The sequence below is a fragment of the Haemaphysalis longicornis genome, unplaced genomic scaffold (assembly GCF_048455015.1).
Source record: "Haemaphysalis longicornis isolate Haplotype H1 unplaced genomic scaffold, Haemaphysalis longicornis Haplotype H1 scaffold_10, whole genome shotgun sequence".
Lineage (NCBI taxonomy): Eukaryota > Metazoa > Arthropoda > Arachnida > Ixodida > Ixodidae > Haemaphysalis > Haemaphysalis longicornis.
In genome coordinates, this window is record NW_027526204.1 from 100,302,401 (window position 1) to 100,327,109 (window position 24,709).

The 24,709-nt window shown below is 46.5% G+C and overlaps 1 protein-coding gene and 1 pseudogene across 1 annotated transcript; both read left to right on the plus strand.

Annotated features, from left to right (window-relative positions):
- The first annotated feature begins 1,459 nt into the window (after window positions 1–1,459).
- Window positions 1,460–2,796, plus strand: LOC144157862 (very long chain fatty acid elongase 7 pseudogene; annotated as a pseudogene).
- A 15,301-nt stretch (window positions 2,797–18,097) lies between these two features.
- LOC144157863 (very long chain fatty acid elongase 1-like) lies at window positions 18,098–19,172 on the plus strand. The gene has a single exon (XM_077688587.1). It carries the CDS (start codon window positions 18,186–18,188, stop codon window positions 19,017–19,019), a length of 834 nt encoding a protein of 277 aa, XP_077544713.1. The 5' UTR covers window positions 18,098–18,185; the 3' UTR covers window positions 19,020–19,172.
- Window positions 19,173–24,709: the final 5,537 nt, after the last annotated feature.

Here is a 24,709-nt window from a genome sequence, read left to right on the forward strand (position 1 = left end):
ATCGTGATGGTCGTGAAGGTTGTCCTGAAGGTTGCGTACAGCTTCCCTACCTTCAAGTATTACGCGTTAGTGTGAACCTCCTTCATTTTTTTTTCTTTGTCTCGCAGGACGGAGCTTTCTATCCTGCATTGTTTCTTTCTATAGAATAAATTTATTCTAGCAAACGATATTTTATTAACGTTGCACCGATAGAACTGTGATGAGAATGTGGTTCTACTGGTCATGTTTACAATGGGCGTAATTCAAATGAGTTCCCAAACGATTTTCTAAACTATTGAAACATGTACACATTTTCTGGGATATCTCCTGGTAGAAATCCTCGGTGTTCCGACCAATCGGCATGGGTATAGTTCTCTATGTACAGGGCCTACGTGTTCACCAGCTATAAACGGAGGAAAAAATGACAGCTCGTAACGCCGAAATATGCCACTTGAATTACTTGCAACAACGTGAGGCTTGTTGCGTAGCCTCCCTGTATGATACAGCTTATCCCACTAAGAGATAAAGTTTGAAAATATGAAAAATGAAAAAAAAAAACATGAAAAACACTGCGGGCAAGATTAAATTAGGCGGGAAAAATAAAGACAACCATACACAATGCTAATGCACAAAGCCACAAAACCATGATAGTGATATTATTTTAAAAATTACAGCCTAGAGCCAGAATGTATCCATGCTGACTCTCACAGCTATGATACTTTTGTCTGGGTTGTGCTATTCATGGATTGTGCTTTTAGTAAGGATTGTATAAGTATAAGGATTTAGTATAAGTCAGCTTTCTTATAAAAAGCTGACTAATGCTTGAGAATTATGAAGAAACAAGGATCCTCGGTTACACACACAAAATATTTATGATAAACGTGAGCTCTGAACATAGTGGGAGTGTGCCTTGAAATAATCTAAACTCTTCCTTCTGTGCCATAATATTTCTTGTGATGATTTGCATCCTGCGGAAATATTAAACCTACTATTTCGTTGAATAGACATATATATTCTCAGATTCAGATGAGTAGCCAGGTACACGAAATTAAATTATTAAAGAATGCTCCACAAAAAAATCGCAGTATCGTGTCATAAGCTGCGTTTATAAGTACAGAAAAACGCAAAGAGCACTGACGTGGTTTGACGTGGCAATCACTTGCAGCCGCAGGGCGGCAATGTAAACGACTACCGCTTGGGTTAAACAACCCAGCCCGGGTGCACGGAGGGAGTGCAATTTTGCGTTCGTGTACGTTCCTCTCGCTTGAAATGTTGCGTCGGACAGCTGAAAGGCAGCACGACGGGCACATGTGGCTAGGTTCCAATACCAGGTAAACGAGACTTTCACGTAGGCTTCAACTAGGATTGAGTTGGCTCTAAAGAGCGAGTCATACGCAGTGTCATACGCAGTGTCATACGTCGTAGTAGAGCCAACGGAGACCTGTTCCAACCACACCACAAGCATGAGGTCTTTACAAGTAGCCACAGCGCAACACGTAGACGTATCTCTCTGGAACATGTTCTTCTCGGGTGGCGACCCGAGAGTTCGGAATTGGCTCCTGATGGGCTCCCCTGCTGTCATCTTATGGATTATCGCAGGCTATCTCTTCTTTGCGTTGCACCTTGGCCCAGGGCTCATGAAGAATCGGAGACCGTTTCCAGTTAGACCCCTCGTATTGGCCTACAACGCATTCATCGTCTTCATTAGTGTCTATTTTTGTGTTACCATGTTGCAGATCACATACCTGCGTGGAAGAGCGCTTGGTGTGAAAGGACTGCCACCGTACAGTGTCTTCTGTGAGGGCACGGACAATTCCTCGAATGGCCTGCCCTTCCTTCTACATGTGTGGCTGTATATGTTCACCAAGTTCGCTGAGCTAATTGACACCGTATTCTTAGTGCTGCTTAAGAAGAATGGCCACATTACGTACCTCCACGTTTCTCACCACGCACTTGCATTGCTGACTGTCTGGTTGGACCTTAACAACGGCATTACGGGACAGGTGGCGTTGTTCCCGGTTCTCAACAGTGCCGTGCACACGGTCATGTACACGTATTACGGCCTGTCAGCTCTGCCATCGTCGGTACGCCCAAACCGCTGGTGGAAGAAGTACGTCACCCTCTTCCAGATTATTCAGTTTACCGTATGTACGTTGCACGGCGCCATTACCCTATTATATGACTGTGGATTCCCGCCCACGATGGCCTGGATTGAAGTGACAGAATCGTCTCTGTTCACTTGGCTCTTCTCATGTTTTTATTACTACCACTACATTCGACACAAAGATGTCTGAATGATTTTGTCAATGCCAATGGTGCTCCGCGAAATTCGTTTATTGCTGCGCGCGTGCCGGCACGTTTTGTGAATGAGCTTACTTGTTTGTTGTCTCTCAGTATGGTGCCCAGGATTCTACACACTACCTTTGGCATGCGAGTTTCTACTACCGTCTGGTGCTCTCTCAGAAGTTACTGAAAATTACCCTTTGCGTTAAACCAAGTCCGTCAAGCCAATGCTGCGGTTTGAACTGTCAGGTTCTAGAGTTTTTTGTTTAAATGGTGGCAGTCACCATGATATCAAAGCTGACTCGAGTGATCTCTACACTATCTTCATTACGTTAATACAAATTGAAGTGTTCAAGTGACTTTTATCACTTTGGCACATTTATGATTATACCTTTACGGACTCCACGATGAAGCGTTGTTCATGACACCTTTAGATTCCCCGAGGTAATCTGTTGTAATCGTGTGTTGCTATGCCGCCTTTTCCTGGCTATATACCCGAAGTGTGTGTGAATAAATGTGAAAATGTTGCTTGATGTCGGTCTTGTATTGCCGCCGATTAAATTTGATTTAATTTATCGACACTAAATGATTCTTTCAGTCACGTATTAATTCAATCATTTTTGAGGATGAAACGTTTATTAAGAAAAGCAAGGAAAGGGCAATGTTTGAATGAGAAAACCCAAAATTTCAGTAAAAAACAAAGAAGAAACCCACTGTGCGAATGGAAAGATGCAAGTGAACCTCAGGGTAGGGACGGACGCACGGGGTTGCGGCGGAGTGTTCTTGTTATAGTAAAACCCAGGTTGTCGGTGGCAGTTCTGGCTCTGGCCCACGATTTACGGAAATAAGGAGTGTGTCAGCTGGTCAGCCGGGCCGCGGTCTGTGCTCATAATTGCGGTTCGGTGAGAAGACAGGTGTGGGTTTTGGGAGCACTCCCACACCATGCAGTCTATCAGAGAATACTCGGGTTTCTTGATATGGACTACAAGGCTTGTAGTAAAGTGGAGGGAGGATAGGAATTTGGCTATTGGTGGCGGAACGTGTGCGCTTCAGCTCTTGTAACGGAGGATAAGCTGGCGAAAAAGTACACCGCTCGTGACGGAAGTGAGGTTTTACGCCTTTGTATTTCAGTCGAAAAAAAATCCGGAGTTTTCAACACCGGGTTGCGGCATGTGCCGCTTCATTTCCATCGGGGGACGCGTGTCATTGCGGAGATCAAAAGAATATTCCAGAGTGTGCATGAAAAAGGCAGACAGAGATAACAAATACTTTTTTTTTAATTTCAGCGAATAAATGTTTTGGAAATACGTTTATGTGACGCATTATGCAGAGTAAACCAAAGACGTGGCCCGAATTGTAATCACTACTCCTATGAAATCGTCAAAAAATGAACTTCATTTCGATCACAAGAAAGTGAAACAAATTGCGCTTAACCAAAGCAGCTTCTCAAACATCTTCCAAACTCTATCCGCTGTTCTATTTGACTGTTTCTTGACGTTTGTTATTGCGAAATTTAATTGCGGAGCGAAAGTTTACGTCAAAAACCTTCGCTAAGTACTATAAACCTATCTCTTTCCTTACTTCGCTACAATATAACATCTTCAGAAAGGACACAAAGCCTTCGCGTGGTGGAGTCGAAATAATCGCAGTCCGCGAATCGCCACACACTGGTCCGTCCTGTTCCACTCTCTTCTGTCGAGACATCTTGGGCTCCCGTTCGCTCCACTTCTTCGAAATCTTCATGCATTCTGATTGGCGCGTGCTATCGTGCACTTAACTCCACCCCTGGATTCCTAACTGCCCTTCCAGCCGAACTCTAATACATTCACTGCGCACTTCCACATGTTCCAATTTCATGGCCGGTGTTTAATTTTTGTGGTATTGATTGGTCAGCAATCAAGACAGCTCCTCCTCCAATCAGGCATGAGTACAAAAACATTTTACACTTACTCGATGGATTTTTATTACAACAGATGATTAAGGAATCCAGTCGAGGTCAAACTTCCCTAGATGTAGTGTGCAATACTCACCCTTAAAGCAGTACATTGAACGTTGTCGACAAAATACGTGACCTCCAATTAGTACGATTTAATTCACATTGTTTCAACTTTTAACAAAAACAAAAACAACACACGTTTCTTACGACCCGCCGCGGTGGCTCAGTGGCTAAGGCGTTGCGCTGCTGAGCACGAGGTCGCGGGTTCGATTCCCGGCCGCGGCGGCCGCTTTTCTAATGGAGGCGAAAAGCAAAAACGCCCGTGTGTACGAGATTTCGGCGCACGATAAAGATCCCCAGGTGGTCAAAATTAATCCGGAGCCCTCCACTACGGCGCGCCTCATCGCCTGCGTTGCGTCGGCGCGTTAAACCCCACAATCAATCAACGTTTCTTACGCTTATTGAAAAGCGAACCTGTCTCCAATCAACGAGTTCGTTAATGAGTCGTAGGTACAAGATGAACGAGTTCGTTAATGAGTCGTTGGTACAACATTTGATGTCTAGAACACTAGAAAAAAACTGGGTTTTGTTTAACGAGGCCTCATTGTATGTCAGGGATCACTGTGTGCTGCAGCTACATGTCTGCCCTTCAATTCGAAGTAGTTGGTTTACGCGGCATGCACATCGAGCTATTGGAAAAAAGAAAGGAGCCTTCAAGCCCGCCTAGCTTTCAAATCACTCCGATGCCTTAGATAAATATAAACAAGCTTTACTCATTTGAAATCTCGCAAATAAAAAAAACGAAAAAAAAAACGCAGGCTTTTTAACAAATTGTTTCCTCGTTTACTCAAGGACAACGCCAAGCTGTTTTAGAACACCAGTAATCCAAATACACTCAGCGAGAGCAAAAACCGTTACCGTTTAGAAATAGCTGGCACTTACAACACAACATCTTCTTCGGTCTTCACCACTGAAAGCTCTCCACCTACTCTGAATGTCCCGTCTAGTTCTGAGAGCCGTGATTCCCGATCTCTTGATGACTTCAAGCGGTGTGTCAAGAGCCTTAGAGCGTCTGCCGGTAAGCTTGACAACGTCTGCCTGGCAGCTAGGACAGGGCCCTGTCGTAATCAAATATCATCTAAATTACTGCAGCTAATCGTAACACAGTATTCTTTGCAAGTTTTTGAAAGCAATGCCTGGGCAGAAATATTCAAACTAGCAAATGGAAGTTGGTGTGTGTTGCTCACATTTATAAATAAGTTAGGTGATGAAACCAACCTTTGTAATTAGAGGCCTATAACTCTGACTAACATATTCTGGAAAATCTTGAAACATATTTTGTAGACTAGCATTATGCAACATCTGTCTTTAAATAACCAGCCTTTACTTAATCAGCATAATTTTCGACGTGGCTCAACTGTTTGAATTCATAACTGATCTTCACACCAGTAGATATTCAGGCAACAAAACTGACGTAGCCTTTCTTAATTTTTTATAGGATTTTCATTTAGTTCACCAACGCCTATAAGCACAATTAAACAGTTTCTGCATTACTAATAGCACGATTATGTGGATAAAATATTCCTAATCAATAAATCGCCGTTTGCGGCATACAAAACAATATTGTTACGGGAAGGAGGCGCGGTATATTTACATTGTTTACAACGCAGCAGTGAATGCAACAGTCTCGTCACCTGTTTTTGTTACATTCGGGGAGCCGCGCGGTTTCATTGTAAGTCCGCTTTCATTTTTAACGTACATTACCGACATCCATGATTTCATTTTTTCTGAGATCCATTTCCCTGCTTAGGATTGTACAATGTACCGCGTTATTAACGATACAAACAATTCCATGCTACTTCAAAACGACTTAAACTCCTTATCATCCTGGCGCTCCAACTGAGTAATAGGTATAAACATCGAAACGACTACTTAGATTAGAACGTTCCCAAATGTCTGCTCATCTCTAACCTTTTCATATAGTTTCGTGACTCTAACAATACGCGTACAGCCTATCACAAACAGCTAGGCGTAATTCTCACGTCTAATCTCACCTGCAACGCCCGCATCGATTGCATTACCAAGAAAGCAAGCAAGACTCTTAGACTGGCACGCAAATCACTTTGCATGGTTATAAGCAAAACTATACTAGTTGCATACGATATATTTGTGATAGCACAACTTGAATGCGCGACTGTTATCTGCAGTCGTCATCAGACGTATCCTAGGAAACCTTTCGAAGTGGTTCAAATTCGCGCTATTGGCTTCAATCTACGTAACTGCGCGCGCAACAGCATAACCATACTCCAAAATAACTCAAATTGCCAACATTGCCACCGGGCCTTCAAAAATTTCTGTGGCAGTATTTTTAAATGTGTAGAATAGCAAAAAAGTCGTTCCATTGTTCTTTAGCCGCGATTCCACACCTCCCGCTGTACGAATCACCCTTTGAAAGGATTCTTGCCTTTTGCATGTAATAGCATGTATAAATATTAACCACTTGCGCTAGCGATAAAAGTATTGAACGAGCTGCATTGTGCAAGTGCTGTAATCAATGACTACGACGTATTTAGCAGTGCCTGACTCGAATGGTTATCACTCTTTTATCTGTGCGTACCACTGTATCACCTCCGACCTATACCATTAACATCGAGCCTGGGCAAGCTTAGAGCACGTCGTTCTCACCCGGCTCAACAGTCACATCGAAAAGCACCACCTGCTCCCTCACTCAATGCTGGGGTTCCGACCCCAGCTCTCTACTCAGGACGTTATAAGACACATAACATCAAGGCGATCTTGGGCCTCGATTTAACGCGAGCGTTCGACACCGTTAGCCACTCGCCAATCCTGGAAGGAGTAGCCGCGGCTGGAGTCGGTGCGCGAGCATACAACTACATTTGTAATTTCCTCACGGGTCGAAAAGCCACACTCACACTAACCTTTGGACAATTGACTACACCCCCAATCCCCCTCGGTAGCAAAGATACCCTCAAGGATCGGTTCTTTCCCCCTTTATTTTTAATATGGCCCTAAGAGGTCTACCCCCACTCCTCGACGCCATCACCGACCTACATCACAGCATATACGCCGACAACATCACGTCATGGGTTACTAGAGGATCTGATGGTCACATCCAAGATACCCTCCAAACGGCAACTGAAATCGTTGAGGCATATGCTGCCTCTCGTGGTCTGTCCTGCTCCTAAAAAAAATCAAAGCTTCTTCTATACAGACCTAAAAGCCCAGGAGAACAGCCGCCTTCCCCACTACCCCTCAGCCAAATCACTACTTCTAATGGCCAGCCCATCCCAATAGTTGACTGCATCAAGATTCTAGGTCTCTGTATACAGGCAAACGGATATAATGTAGATACTCTCCGTGCCCTAGAAAAAGGGGGTTTACCAGAATGCACGACTTATCTCTCGCATAGCTACCAAACATCGAGGAGTGAAAGAAAACAGCCTAATACGTCTCGTACAAGACTTCGTCATCAGTCGCATAGCGCACGTCACCCAATTCCTAAACCTCAAAGTCAGCGAAACGCACAAAATTGAAGCTATGATACGTTATTCATACGAACAGGCCCAAGGTCTCCCCGTTACACTCTTAACATAAAACTAACTCTCGCTCGGTCTTCACAATACACTAGACGAAATTATCGAAACCCGAAGATCTCGCAACTAGAGCGACTCCCTGGAGGGACACTGGACGCCACATTCTTCTGAGTCTTCGCCTCGGTCACCGCAGTAGCTCTGACACCCACGTCGACATTCCACCAGTCATTCGCGACCAACTGGTAACCCACCCCCTCCCTAAACACATGCCCCGATTCATAAAGAGGAAAGGCGACGAGCGAGAGCACAGGCTCTACACAAGCAACACTCCTCCATCCCCCAAGTAGCCTACGTGGACGCTGCAGAATATCCAGAACGCGAACCCATGGCAGCGGTCATAGTTGATTCATCCCGCCTAACACTAGCCGCCCTCTTCTTCCCTACTCAATTTCCAACGGTAGGTGAAGAAATGGCTATCTTTCTTGCCATTATTTCCAACCCTAAGATTACGTCTTTAATAAGCGACTCCGAATCGGCCATAACCAATTACTCCAATGGCCGAGTTGACCACCGAACTTCTCCGGCAGGCACGCCAATTCCTGAAACGAAAAATATATATCCTTTGGGCACCGGGCCAGTCCGAACTCTCAGGAAATGAATCGGCACACGAGGTTGCTCGAGAACTGGTAATCCGAGAGCCCAGTGAAGCTGCAGAATCTCCCCAACCGTTTTCCCATAGGCATCGTGTCTTGACCTACCGATCGGAACTCGATCGCTACCGAGTGTCTAGAGCTCGCTTCCCACTACCCGATGCCTTCTTCTCCCGCCGTCACGCTGTTGTATGGCGCCAACTTCAAACATCTACATTTCCCACCCCTGCCCTCCTATCACTCTAGTACCCCAAGTTGCACTCTAACTGATGCCCTTTCTGCCATAAATTCGCAGTCCTACCACATGTGATTTGCTCCTGTGAAGAAAAACCTCTTCAAATTCTTAAAAAGCACCCCATTTTACTACAGATTACGAATCAGGAGCAGTGGGAGGCCGCGCTCCTCAGCACAGACCCTATGACCCAGGTCTCACTAGCCTAGGCTGCCGAAGAAGCCACAGAGATCTACATGAATCCTGCCGTCTCTGGAAGGACACTGAAGTAGACCTAAAAACGGCTCCACCCGTGGCAAAAATAAAGTTTTGTCTTATCTGACCTGGTGGTCCGCACGTTTCTTCGCACTGTTGTCTAATTGCGCCATATCATTGTCATCCACGGCAAGAACAATCACACCTCAAGCAATGGGTGGGGTTCAGCACAGAGTTCATTCTCACGACCACTGGGTGCAACAGCGAGTTCTTACATCACGTGCAAAACCTACCGCGTTAAATTTTCTTCTTCGTGGGAAGCTGAAACCTTGATCGTTGCAAAGAGTACACAAAGCACAGCAGGCCCCGAATTGTAGAGCTAAGCTTGCCTTGAGCTAACAAAGCATGTATGTCGACACTGCGGTGGCAGCATCTCCATTAAAACGTCAGTCGACGTTTTCTCCTTCCGAAGAATGAAATAATTTCACACTCAACGAGCAAAAGTGAGCGCTAATCTACCAGTACTACACAAAGGTACGTAGCCGTTTCATTTATTATTCGCTTTCAATCATTTCAGATCCTGGTCTTGTGTGCGGCGGTCACCACAGTATATTTGAGACAAGCAGACAGGTCTTTGGTAACACCTTTCGTGTCACACGGATGTAATTTCTTCTTTTCATTTCATTGCTACATGAACGATGTTAAAACAAATGCGAGTTGTAGCGCACGCGACAAGAAGCAACGTCCACGGTCGTTTCGGCACCTGCGATGACCCATTCCTGTTTAATCCAGACTTCTGAGAGAGTTGGTGTTGCAGTGCTGACGAGTAAAGCGCAAAAAATTACACAAGGGTCGAAGAAAGACAACAGAGACAAGCGCAACTTCCAAATGACATTCATCTTGAAAGCGCTCATATACACAAACCGCGCGCACGTTAGTACGAAATTGCATTAAACAGAGCATGTAAATATCTCCCGAGTGATCACTGCTAGTCCTCATACGCACAGATACGAATACGCACGACCCGACCACTGTGTATCACATGGTTCTCAAAACGCAAAGAGCACAATATTGATAGACTGTGGACTTTAACGTGGCGACGCAACGCAGGCGATAAGGCGCGCAGTAGTGGATGGCTCCGGATTAATTTTGAGCACCTGGCCACCTGGCAATCTTTAACGTGCGCCGAAATCTCGTACACGTGGGCGTTTTTGCTTTCCAAAGAACACAAATAAACGAGAGCGAGAAACAAATCAGAAAAAATAGTGCCCTTTCACTCTGTGAAGAAGGATGGGATGACCTGCGAAGCTGGAAGCAGTGCACAAAATCACAAAATGCAAGAAGCAAAACACGTTTGATTGTAATTTGGATCGAGCAACGAGAACTTTACCCAATTAAACTTTGAAAAACTCGAGATTTTTTCCAGTAGACAAATATGAAGCTGCCTGTTTCAATCCCGCGTCGTATGCATCTTACTGAGTGCGTTACACACCTACTCGATCCACTCGACCGCTGAGGACGCCGGAAACAATTGACTGGCTTAGCTGGTATTCCATTACGTACGGTTCAGCGCAAAAAAAGACAGGGACAGAAAAGACACAACACAAGAGCGCTGTAACGAGGAACGGGCCATATAGGATATTGAAATATGATTTAGTAACGTAGTTGACTGGCCTAGTTGGTATGCCATTACGTACGGCACAACGCGAAAATTGAATACCTAGTTGGTATTTGATTACGTATGGTTAAGCGCTTTTCTATTGTGTCTTTTTTGTGTCTTTTCTGTCTGTTTTTTTCCTCGCACGGGGCACATTGAGCAATGTTGGTGAAGGTATTGGCGACACCGCGGACCTCGAGCCCCCCAACATAAGCTGTAACCTACCGTGGTGATGTGTTTAAAGGTGAAGGGTAAAAAATTCCGCGCCTTCCCACGAGGGGAACCCTGGGGTGATGCAAGGCATCTCACGGGGTTCAATTCGCGTTTCCGTTATGCTGGTTACCCAAATGTGGTTGAAGTGTAGTGAACCTTAAATGATGCTCAATTACACGTAGAGTTCCAAGTACGTAAAGACCGTTTTCATCGGAAGATTCAACGGAGTCGTCGTCGTCAAGCGAAGCACGAGCAAAGTCAAGCGGAGTCGAGCAACTGTGTCAAGCGAAAGCGCGCGCTTAACTGAACGGGCGCCGAGCGCTCACCGCTTTATATGCGCGCTTGAAGGAGAGGAGACTGCTCAAACTAATGTGGACGACTTAAGAGTCCCTTCAAACTTGAAATAGATGCAGTAGTTGTGACTAAATTACCTTGCAGCAAAGCAGGACAAGACGATAGATGGGTAAAGCGCTGCTCCAGCTAAGTCTGTTGGCGACTGTACTCCGGAAAGCAGGTAATAGATACAGATGCAAGTAATAATTTCTCTTTTTATTTAGGGAACTCAATGCCCTCAAAGTATTTCTTGCAGCAATAGGTATTGCACACAAAATGCCGGACACAAAATTTAATTACAGATGCAAGTAAGTAATTCAATGAAATTCACAGATTTATTTGGCACACAAGATAGATACCCGAATTGCAATTAAGCAAAGTACTTTTCACGCTGTTGCACGTCATTCTGCTTGACTATTTTGTCGAAGTTTGGTTTTGTTACAGTTGCAACGGAATACAAGTTCCAAACATCCCGTCTAAATACGGGACCATTGCGTCCTTGAGTGTGTTCGCGTGTAATCAGGTACTTCTAAATGCGAATGACATTTCGGGTATTTTACTCGTCTCTTCAACGCCCACTTTCATCCCATCAATGCGACTCTGATCTCTGAAACAGCCGAAAGGGTGATAACTGCGCAAAAGGCTCCCACCCCGAAAATAAAACGTTACCGCTCCCACTGGCAAGAGACGCAAGAGAATGGTTCGCAGAAACTAGGGCGCTGGATTTTTGTGTCCGCTGACGCCTTAATCCAAGTGGAACACCGAGCCAAACGTTCTGCTCCCAGATCATCGACATACACTCCTGGGGTTTGCAAACGCGCCGGGCAGAGCGTCAGTTGCCTTTGCCTGACGTGCGCTGACTCGTACACATGCTATAATTACCCAGTACGCGCTTGAAAACGGTCTGTACAAGCTGGTATAGCGGTCTGACAGACTTTCCCGGACTGGCCATTCCCATCCACGACCAATGTCAACAGTGCAAACTGTGAATTTTGGTGCCACTGACAGAGTGAAATGTGCATCTTGTGAATAGGACCTTAAAACTAGAAGTGTGTACACTGTGTGAATTGTGATGAATTGGGACCTCTCCCTTTCTGCTCCCCCTCCGCCATCCTCACTTCCCCACAGGGCCTCATGGCCTTTCACTCACTCTGCTACGTGTCCTGGCCCACCGGACCAAACAAACACACCATAAAAATTCAGCCAACTCCACTCTGTGGAGGTGGATGACCAACGCAGCTGTTTGTGGGTTACGAGTTGGGAAAAAATTCCCGCCCAAACAACGCCCGCCGTCGGTCCGAGGGAGCGCTAAGATGGTTGTAGGCAGCCACGCCAACGCTTGAGTTTTCCGCATCGTGGTACTTGGGTTCCCGACGACGAAACGCGGTAGCTTTTGAAGTTCGCAGCCCGATCGCCGTCGGTGACCTCTTCCGCGGCGTTCGAGGGGAGTTACCCTGCCTTTTTTCTTTATAATTGGGGTTCACGATGCAACACGCAATGTGGGAAAGCCAGTTTACAAAGGCCAGGCTTATACCTGTCTACATCAAGTCGGATTCCCTTCTCAACACAATGCATTGCTAAAAAGTCGTTAATTAGCAGCAATATACGTTATCTTCTATCGAAGAAGGAAGCGCAGGTGGCGAACATGTGGCTGAAGGGAGAGGGTGTCCCTGTGTGAGCAGAGGACCACTGAGATGCTTTCAGCAAATAACTGCCATGTTTACGCTTATACATACAGAGTGAAAGGATAACATCTGCGGTCGCCCACTGCAAGTGCACAGAACACACAATGTAGAAAAGCGAACTTACAAAGCGTACTGCGCATGCAAGAGAACGGGGGAGTTAGCCTAGAAGAGCTCCGCTGTGGTAAGTGGCGATAAAATACTTTGTCCATCACTGGTTTGTGTCAACCCCGTGCTTCAAATGATACCAATTCAGCTTTAGTAAGCACGTTCGTAAGGTGCATGAAGGTTTGCGCGTAAAAGCAATTGATCTCTACAGCGCTTTCCCTGACCGTACAGTCTGCGGTATACGCGAGCCACCTGCGCATCTGCGGACGGATTCCGTTGCTTCAATTTATGACACTGGATGAACTGAGCACACAGGTGTGCGCTTTCTAGGGACGACAGTTTACGCAGCCGTTTCGTCGCAAAGGGCTTCATGTGACATAGCATCGCGGAACGAATGCCAGGGGCCGTAAAAATCAGAGAGGATTGGAAAGCTGAAGGATTTGGCTCGTGATTAAAAAAAAGGGATAACCTGTCACTCATTAAAAATAACTGTCCTGGTATACCGATACCTTACATACTCCGGATATATTCGTTACACCGTGAATGTACATTGCTACAGAAACACAGGTATTGAAAATTACCTCAATATATTGCCGCAATATTCTATCAAATTGATACTGTCAGGCATAGAATGACGGTACGAAATTCGAAAATTTACGAAATACATCGAGTGCACAAAACAGATACGTCCTTGAAAATGTTTTTAGAAGGATGTGTGATGAAAAGTTGGCACTTACTGCTCGTCATGTGCAATGGCACCTTCTCAAAATTGCTGGGGGGTGTTAAACATGGCCGGTACAAAATTTCAGCAGCGTGAACAGGGCGTGGGCATTGCCGATGCACTTAAAAGCCGATGAACTAGGCTGTGCCTATCGAGCCCTTGCTCACACTTCCGGTCCTCTCTAGCGTGTTAAGCAGTACATGTAGCGGTAACGTGAACCTTCGTGAAGGAGAGTTTTGATCAATTCCGATGGTAATAACAGGTAGGAACGGAAGCAGCGGTGAGTTCATGATCGGTCTTCTCATGAGGGAGACTGGATGCAAGGATATATGGACGCATGGACACTTTAAATCCCGTCACTGTTCAAATGTTGTGGTAACCTCGTTTATCCACCTTAAAACTTGAGGACACTTAAGCAGCTATAACTCTTTGTGAAGGCCAAAGCAATATAGACCATTTGCATGTTCATTGTGAAAAGCAATGCAATCCTCAGTCCACGATTCCACGCGCTCTGTTAGTCTCAACCACCCTGGAAAGCAGCAGGCGCCTATCATTGAAGTCGGAGCTGGTAGGAGCGCTTTCGGAAAGCTCAGTGCGGTAAGCATGCTTTGCATTTATTCCCCAGAATTGCAACAAAGTAGGCGCAGACAAAATTCTTCAAGATCACAGTGGCGTTTCCACCGACCAAATGAGGGGAACGCGATTGTGATGTAGGATTCAACTGGATTAAGTTTATTTTTTCGCCTCCTTCTCGAAGTAGGCTTGTGTTTTCCTGTTAGTGGTGGTGGGGCTCTATTCCAGGGCGACAGTTTTGTTGGTGCCGCTTTCTCCACAAGCAGTCTCGGAGCACGTTGTTCCCGCTCGTCCGCGGCCCCTCAGGGCTTGCTCCCAACGCGCTGCACTGGGGTGTTGGATGTGTGGTGTTAGTCTTGATTTTTTGCATTCCCACGAGGCGCGCCAGCGCAAAGCCATTGATCTCTACAGTGCGTTTCCCGACATTTCGGTCTGCGATGCACGTGTTACAGCTATGCGCGGTACACCGATGCTTTCGGTGCCCTGTGTGAACGGCCGGACCCAGCACACACACTTGTGCGTTAAGGCCGCAGTTACACGTACGGCCGCCTCATTGGCGGCGGTTCGCTTAATATCTCCAAGCGCTGTAAAAATGAGACGGAACATGAAAGCGAAAACGTTAGCTTCAACTCAAAAACTAACAGGACGTGTCTCCCTCTCAAAAAAAAAAAATATCGTTGATCCCTCTTTTATAAGAATCGGTAAAACACGAAAGTGAAATGTGCCTTCAAAGCAGCAGTTCAGTGTTTCTTGTGCATCGATATGAACTTGCACATCGCAATTTATGTTTAGTTGGTATGGAACCATGGGACGTATCAGCATTAGACACTGGATTGCACGCGCCGGAGCGTTGCATAAATCCGATTGAAACCCCACGCGCTCGCAAACCGTGCGAGGGAAACCGAACGGGTTGTCGGCGAATCGTTTCGTGACGTCACAGTCCGCTACAGCGATAGAAGCCCGATTTGTGGGTCCGTAGCAGTCGTGTGGGTGTGCTTAGCGAGCGACATCCTCTGACGGGTCGCTTCGGCAAAGGTGCAACCACTTCTCTCTCTCCTGCTCCGTGGCGTGTACGCCAGTAGCTTGCCTTGTGCGAACTCAGCTTGAGGAACGCGAGAGGTAGATTTCGTAGCTTGGGCCGTGAATGCGTAAACGCGTTCCGCTTCCCGCTGGCTTGATTCTTGTCGCACCAAAGCAGTAAGGAGCGCGACATTCACCAGTCGGCGTCGTTGTCTTGCTGCCTCAATACAACAGTTTTCTTACACGGGGCCACGGCGGAGGAATGAACGGGGCCTACATAGCCGTAGCGCAGGCGGTTGACGTACCAACACCGTAGCGTACGCTGCTATACGCTGCCCTATTGAGGCACCAACTATCGGCGCTAATTAGCGTCATGACGCACTACTTCGCTTCACCTTTCCTAGGGGGCAGCACCATCTGAATGGATAATGTTACACCAAAGGATATAAGGGGCGCGTTCGTACGAGTTATTCAGGCTTGAGTTCATTTCCCAGTTGGTAGAGCGTTTCACATCTACCGTTGCTGCCAGAGTGATCGGCGCTCGAATTGCAATGCTCCCAAATGCTCCGTGCACAAACAATCATAGGGGCGCAGCCACTTAAAGAGTGACAGGACAGATGACGAACCTGTTGCTTTCGGCAGCACAAGTTACTACCGCGGTGACTAGTTATCGCTACAACGTACTGTCGCGGGAGAAGCTCATCGCCAGCGTAAATGGCACAGCCAACGCCTACGTTGCTGCCCTGTCGCCTTTTAGGCGCCAGTGCGCCTGTGGTAGTTTGTGCGCGGAATGTTTGGGAGCACTGGAATTATGACGTGCAAGCTGGCATGTATTTTTTTTATTTCGCGGGCATCCTCAGCAAGCTGAAAAACACTAATACGTAATAGTTAGAAAGACAGAACCTGTTTATTCGGACGTTTTGAAAACCGCTCTGCAACTTTCTAATTGGATTTGTTGCCTAGCTTCGTTGGTTCGGAAGTTGGTTAAATCAAATTGACTTGTTATCTAATTAGACGAAATACGAAAAATAGCGTGATACACTGTATACAAAAGCGGGCTACATGCATTTGGTCGTGTCGTCGTAGAGTTCATTGGCGCATTTTTAATCTCTAATTAAAGTTAGCTGAAACACCCTGTATGTGTAATATACGTAGACATATGAATACATACAAATACGCGTAAATATATACATTCAGACGTATAATACACTCACACACATATGTATGAGACATAAATAAAGTTTAAATAATATTATACACGCACACACTATTATTTTGACCGTACTGATCTTGTTAAGGCGCCATATTAATAACTGATTCTCAAAATGTATACCCAGACGGTGAGACGTATACGCTTGACGTCCAAGTCATGTTTTGATATTTAAAGGGGGATATAGCTATGAATAATCTACTCATGATGGATGTTTACGTGATAAGGCGTATAATCTTAAGGCCAGAATTTTATTTGCAATGTCATGCGACTTTGGTTTTGACTGCGTGCTGATTGCGAGCAGACCGTAACGTCCGTTTCCCAACGCATCTCGCTACAGAACGTTTCGTGGTTTAAGGACACCTGGAGCCTTGGGGGGATTTTAGATGCAGAGCATCTGATTCACTCGCCTTGTCCCTCCGGCGTCATCGTCGTCGTCGGCGGCGTTGTCCGCCCCTCCCCCGTTCTCCTCGCCGCGCCAACTGCGCTCTCCGCCGCTCACCCCTTCTCCTCTCCGATAGCGAACACTCTCTCGCGAGGGGCATTGGATTGGATTGGATTGGCTTGGCTTGGCTTGGATTGAATTGGATTGGCTTGGCTTGGCTTGGCTTGGCTTGGCTTGGCTTGGATTTGATTGGATTGGATTGGATTGGATTTGGATTGAATTGGATTAAAGTGGATTGTGTTGGATTGTGTTGCGTCATAGCCGCGGCAGGGGGTTCACGGCACGTTTCACGCGATGGGAGAATCAATCTAACGGAAACAACAACGGAATCCCCTATGCGTCGCATCTACACAGGGGTTCCCGCGAGGGGAGGTGGGAGTTTTTTTCTGTTCTTCTTTGCGCGCATGTGAAATGCATACAACCAAAGCCATATACGCTTCGCTCAAAGGACAGACTTGAAATTGCCCTCCAAACACAACTTCAAGGACATCTGAGAAGTTCCGAGAGGGTGTGAGTGCTAAAGCAATATTATCCATTTCAATGGCCCTCAATGCCAAGGGGAACGCCGCTGCGCGTTCTGCACCACAATGACCTCTCCGGCTCCGGGGTATTTTTTTAATGAGTAAGGTTCACAACCTTTTTGTAACACCAATCTGATGCGCCCATAATTATTTATTGCAAAGAGGTTTTTAAAATATGTTATCCGCAAATAAGGGTTTGATGACCTTCCACGCTTCCGACCAGCGTGCAACTTTACCGTGGCACGGATTCGGCAACATCGAGGAAGGAGTGAGAGATATTGTCAGCGAACAAATTCAGCCCGCAAAATATTTCCACAAACCGTGTCTTGTGGTGAGTTTTATAATTTATTAACCAACGTTGAAGCCATTTCGGAGCGGATGCCGCGGCGATCTCCGCATGCGGGGAGGTACGATTCTGGCCACGGGAATAGTTTTTTTTTTTCACTTCACTCCCGATCGTTCATCATCGTCGTCAGAGAAAGTTGGCTTTTCTTCAGAGCTTATTGTCGTACAGCGGCATTAATAAAGACACTAGAGCTTCGCTTTAATACAGCATTGGCAGTACGAACAATTATTTTACCTAAAACTCAGTGCAGCCATTGTGTGCGCATACCACAAGTACAGCTGCGAGCAGACACCTTTGCTCCGGATGCGTAAAATGATCTGTTGATTCGGGTTTGCTCCTGTCACTTTCAAGTACTGCGGTCGACAGCTGAACGGATGCTGGGCTTGTACATGTGGCTTGGTTCAAACAGAACATAAACGTGCCTTGCACCTAAGCCTCCACATGTGTTTATTTTAGTTGGCTCTGAAAAGAACGCTGGCTTGGACGCCGCAGTAGAGACGAAAGAACCAGATCTATTCCGCATAAGCATGGCGACCTTAGATGGTGAGGTGCCGCAGAACAACGACATCTCCCCGTGGGCTGTGTTCCTCTCGGGTGGTGACCTCAGAGTTCGGAATTGGTCTTTCATGGGCTCTCCCGCCTTCATTTTATCATTCATCGTCGTCTACAACTACTTCGCACTGAGCCTTGGCCCTCGTCTCATGAAGAACCGAGCGCCATTTTCTATCAGACCTGTCATCTTAGCCTACAACGCCCTGATAGCTATCATGAGTGTCTACTTTGTTGTTACCATGTTGCAACTCACATACCTTCGCGGCACGTTTGCCGGCCAGAAAGGACTACCACCGTACAGTGTGTTCTGCGAGGGCACGGACAACTCTTCGAACGGCATCCCCTTCCTCCGCCATATGTGGTTCTTTATGTTAGTTAAGATGACGGAGATGCTGGACACCGTTTTCTTTGTGCTGCTAAAGAAGGACGACCACATTACTAACCTTCATATTGCTCACCACACGATTGCGTTGTGGACTGCATGGTTCCAGGTTAACAACGGTGTCACCGGCCAGGGGGCCTTGTTCCCGGTTCTCAATAGTGCAGCCCACGCGGTCATGTACACCTACTACGGCCTGTCAGCGTTACCATCCTCGCTGAGACCTAACCTATGGTGGAAGAAGTACGTCACCCTTATCCTGATCCTTCAGGTAATTGTACTGACAGTGCACGGCGCCATTCCTTTGTTGTATGACTGTGGATTTCCACGCGCTATAGCCTGTCTTATGGTCATGGAGACGGGTCTGTTCACGTGCCTTTTCTCGTGCTTCTATTACAACCACCACATCAGGCTGCGCAAGGATGATTGACATGAGTAAACGCTGATGCTGCTCGTCGAAAGACTTTTCGTTGCTGGGTGTGGGCTGCCAAGTTTTGTGAAGGTGTTCTCGCATGTGTATTGCAGTGTGCTAAAAATATGGTCTAGTATTTTGTGCCGTTTCTTAGTTGTCGGTTTATAGTCAAGCATGTATTGTCTTTAAAAACGTAGTTAAAAATGATCGTATGAATAAACGAAGCTTGTTGATTCCCGAAGCAAATATAAAACATTATTGACTGCACATTCATCTTGATGAGTGTGGAAAAATACATTGCTGTTAGGTATGTAGGTGAGAGCATGTGTCGCATCACGGCCATTTTGCATTGTTTCTACATAGGTGTATATAGCTTGTTTAGAATATATTCTGCTGCTCCAGAATATATATATATATGTATATATAAATGGGACGAGGAATTCTGTAAGAACACGCATCGAAGATACACGCCTAATTGGCCAGTGCTACTCGGCTGCTTGAAGGTGCTTTGTAGCGCTGAATCACGTACCGTAAAAACCCGCGTATAATACGGACCCGCGTATAATACGAGGTGTAATTCGGGGACATCAAAATCAGAAAAAAAGTTTTCATCCGCATATAATGCGAGGTAAAGAGCACAGAAAACATTTATTTGCACTGCAGTTTCCGTTCAGTCATTGTCAGTTTTCGGTGGTACTATCTCCCGACGTCCGTTCAGTCATAGTCAGGTTCGCTGCCGCTGTCTCCTGAAGTCGCCTTGTCGGAAATGTCTTCCCTCAGAAAGTGGTCCTCAGTGCCATCAAGGGCGTTCGAGATGCCGCATTTCTTAAAAGAGCGACTGACGAGCTCCTCTGGGATGCTGGCCCACGCATCCGCGATCCAGCCACAAAGCACCGCTGGAGAAACCCGCGTCAGCCATTCGGTAGCTGTCACTTACGGGTCTCCTCACCTCATCCACTCTTGGTAGCAGGACTTGATGCAGTCTTTGAAAGTCTTGTTGATGCAAACGTCTGGCGGTTGCAGCTGGGATGTCATTCCTCCTGGAATGGCAATGAGTTCGGTGCGGCGTTCGCGCTACAACTTCTTCACGGAATCGGCCAGGTGGCAGCGTTAGGCGTCCAACACGAGCACTGACGGGAATCCCCAACAGTGCTCCAGGCCGCCGACACCGCACAGACTTTATCCAGTCATGCACCAGTTCCTTTCTCCACCCACGAATGCTGCCTTCGGTGACGCCGAACTGCCGTCCTGCGGCGCAATTCCTGATGGTCTCGGCGCATAAAATAACTTTTCTTTTAACTGCAGCCGAATACTGTTTTGGTGCACCCAACATCGCGATAGACTTGCGGTGAACGTGCCGAGATCCTTCGCGTGGTCAAAACAATCAAAATGGCGCCGGCTGAGAGAAGCAGCAGCCAGCTAACGCCACCGCAAGATGGCGCACCCTCCGCTGAAACCGAAAGATTAATTTTAGGCTGAAAGCTTTGGGATCCACATATAATACGAGGCCCAAATTTTAGATGGTAAAATTTGGGAAAAAACCTCGTATTATACGCGGGTTTTTACGATAATTGTCATTTTTATTGTGATGCAAAAATAAAGAAATCAAAGTCAAGAAGAAATCCGGCTTCACCGGAAGCGGGAGTCGAACCCACGACCTCCGATTAACGCGTGGGGTGCGCGCTCCCAATTGCGCCATATCGGCGGCGGATACCCTCTGGACTTCCGCAGGGGCATATATTTACAATCGTTCAGAGACCGGTCAACTAGCGCCGCCCCTTCAGCACCGCGGGAGAGGCGGCTGCCACGTTAAACGTGGTCGAAAGTATATATATATATATATATATATATATATATATATATATATATATATATATATATATATATATATATATATATATATATACATACAAGCGAAGAAAAACTTCGAACAAGGTAAAAGCACGATTGTGGCCTACGCTTCAGCAAAGAGAACTTGCTTTATATATTAACTATATATATGTATATATATATGTATATTGTCTGGAAAGAAAAACTCAGACAGAGCGCGATAAAATAAGGTAAGTAGAGACACACGAGAACAACTTTAAAAAATAAAAGTGTACCGACGTTTCAGGGAGGGGACTTCCTTTCCTTTTCAGAGAGGACCCCTTTCTTCATTACTCCGACGAAAGGAAGTCCTCTGTGTCTCGACTTAGCGTATGCATTCATATATATCTATATATATATACCTGGTGACCATCTTCAAGCCCTCGCGTATATATATATATATATATATATATATATATATATATATATACGCGAGGGCTTGAAGATGGTCACCAGGTAGAAATAATACTTTGGAGAAGGTAGCGGCCTCAGACCTCTGCCAACCTTTCGACAAGGAGACTTGTCTTTTTCAAGGCATCAGGGTTCATCTCTGGCACACTGTTTTATAGATACCGATTGAGTTGAACAGAAAGGGGGGAGGTTGTTAAAAGCGGGGCCGGAAGGAGGACAGCAGAGTGGGCAACGGTCGGTTGAAAGGAGCGAAATAGTGAGAGAGAAAGGGAGGTGTGGTTCTTGTGTCAGGACCCCGCAGTAGAGAAAGAGGGGAGACTACGCGAGAGTCGGAGAAAACAGGGGGGAACGGCTTAAGCTGGGCTGCGGTGGGGCCGGGCGACCTCAAAGGAGGCTTCCGGGAAGATCGGGGACGAGAGGGGCGTCTTGGGGGTGCAATTACAAGGTTACTGAACTGTGTGCAAGAGAGAAAACTCGTAAACAGCAACAGCCCGTATAGTTTAAAGAATTCCGACTGCGGAGGTCAGTGTTCACAGAAGAATAGAAGGGGTATGCGCGGGTGCAACTCACGCGGAGCATTGCGGTACATTCAAGGACTTCTTTTCTGTTTTATTTTTTTTCCTCCATTTTTTCTTTTTGCGTGTGTGTGTAAAGCAGGTAGTAAGACGAAATTCTGAAGGTCGACGGAGGCGGGTGCGCGTGGTATGTGGAAATCGGCTTGGAGCAACACAGAAGAAAAAAAAAAAGGGGGGGGGGGCGAGAAAAGCACAGAAATTGTATTCAAGTATCAGCATTGGGGATGGGCATTCAGGAATATTGGGAATGGAGATGCCCACTTTTTGTAAAAGCATTATTTTTCTGTTTGATTATTCAGATGCCGTAAGGTTTCAGCTGCCTTTCGAAGCATTGATTCCAGCCGGCTCCAGGCAGTTGAATTTATGGATTAAGTACGATTCTCTGTATTTCCGGTCCCTTGGAGACTTAAAGGGGCCCTAAATAGGCTACCGAATGTTACGAGTTTGCGTGCGCAGTCACTGGAGTACTATCCAAGGAACGTCATCCCGCAAAAATTGTTTAAATTCGTTAAGTATTAGCCGAGTTATCGCTCATTAAAAGGGGCCACCCATAAGGCCTGGGGCTCTCCTCCTCTGGTAGCTCCTCCGAAGCACTGTGGAAGCCGCGACGTCATCGACCCGGCGCAAGACCACCGAGAGAAACAGGGCAATCCATCACCCTCCTTGATGTACGTGCAGTCATTGGCTGCGCCAAGCCCTTCGCGCGCTTTTTTTTTTTAGCACTCGACGCGCGTGCTCCGCCCACCAGATTCCGGTTGCACAGTGAGCGCTGTCGCTGTGGTTCGCGTTCGCGGCTCCGCACTGGGCAGTGTCTCGTGCGTCATAGAGGCGCGTCAGAGCCGGAAAGAACTGCGTCAGAGCGCGCAAGTGTGGCGGCAAGGTATGGTTGGTGAGCCAGGAGAGAAAGGGAAATCTTTTTTTTGTGTTTGTGTGGCCCCTGCTTTACGCAGAGGTGTAATATTTGGTACACGTTCTCGTGAAGGGGTACTCTAGCGATTGCGCGATTGAAATGGCGACCTTCGGAAGCCTATTTAGGGCCCCTTTAAAGTTTGACTGCAGAATATAGAGCTTGAGATCATCGAAATTGTGGTTCGGCTGGTTGAAGTGTTGCGCGACTGCTATGGAGGCACTGTTATGAGTGTCGGCCGGATGTCCATTCAGGCGTAAGTTCATAGGTTGACTCGTTTCTCCAATGTACTGCTTTTGACAGAATGAGCATTCTAGCATATACACAATGTTAGAAGAATTGCAAGTGAAGCTTGAATTAATATTGTGAACGGCAGTGCTATTGTGAACGGCTGGCACTCCTATGGACAATGGAATCCGTCTGCAGATGTTTGCAGGTCTTGCATCTAGGGCGGAGGCAAGGGCTGATGACTGGTTCCTGTAAGCGCTAATTTTGGCATGCACTAAAATGTCTTTAAGGTTCTTGTTTCTTCTATAGGTAACTCTTGGGGCTTCCGGAAACGTCTTTTTAAGTTGGTCATTACTGGCTAGAATGGGGTAGTATTTCCGCAGGATGTTGTTTATATTAGGAAACGCGTTTGAGAATTTGGTTATTAAGGCTGGTGGTCGGGCTTTTTCGTTTTGACGTTGTTGCTTGAGCACTTCGTCCCTTTCTAGCTTGGATGCTCTTTTGTAAGCCATATCCAGCGAGCTTACCGGGTGATTCCTGATTGCCAGGGTGGACTTTAGTTCATTAAGGTGTTTTATATAGTCTGTGTTATCACTGCACACTCTTCTTAGTCTGATAGCCTGTCCTACAAAGATACCTTGTTTGCGGTGTCGTGGGTGATGACTAGTGTAGTCTAGGTACTGTTGCCTGCCCGTTGGTTTCCTATAAAGTGTGGTTTTCAGTTTGCCATTTTCAAGAACAACAGTGGTGTCTAGGAATTTCACATGTTTATCCGAGTACTGGTATGAGAACTTAATGGTCGGATACGAAGAATTAAGATGCGAAATGAAACTTTCTAGGGCTGTGCGGCCGTGCTCCCAAATTATGAAGATGTCATCTATATATCGAAGATAAACCTTCGGCTTGAGGGGGAAAGAGTCTAAGAGGGAAGCATCAAGTTCTCCCATAAAAATGTTGGCGTAGGTGGGTCGAAAGGAGTGCCCATGCTGGTTCTAAAAACATGCAAGTAGTAAGATGAGTCGAACTTGAAATAGTTGAGAGTTAGAAGTAATTTTAGTAAGGTAATGTAGACTTCCAACGCATGTTGGTGCCGGTTTTCTGCTAAGGCCTTTGATGTCGCTTCTATTCCTTCGGTGATGGGAAGGTTCGTATAGAGGTCGGAGACGTCGAGCGTTACCCACGTGTCCGATTAAGAGCGTGCGGGGTTGATTGGATGTGGAATGATTCTCGGAGTAGGCGGGTTGATAGTATTTTCTTGGTGGCAATGATGCTCGCCGAATCCCAAGCGATGACGTGGCCGGTTACGTTTTGGTGTTCTGCCAAGGCGTTTAGCTGGGTGCGGCCGTTAGCAACGTCGTTTTTGTGCTCCTTTAGTCGCCTCTTGAAGTTTCCAGTATCACCAATGTAGGCTGCATTGCAAGTCTGACAAGGAGTCTTATAGACCACCCCGGGGTATCTTTCGCGTTCTAGCGCATCTTTGGCATGTACAAGCTGCTGTCGGAGCTTACTTGTGGGCACGTGTCAAACGCATCTTCGTAGTCATCGAAGATTCGTGAAAGTATTTCGCTTACACCGACAGCGTAATTAATGGCGGCGCGCTTCCGCTCCTTCCTCGGTGATGTGGGCGGGTTTGCCGATCTGCGTTGCTGAGCGCTTAGGCTTCTTCTGCGGTATCCGTTGCTTGCGAGGTCCTCTGTTATCTTCTTTTCTTCCGCCCT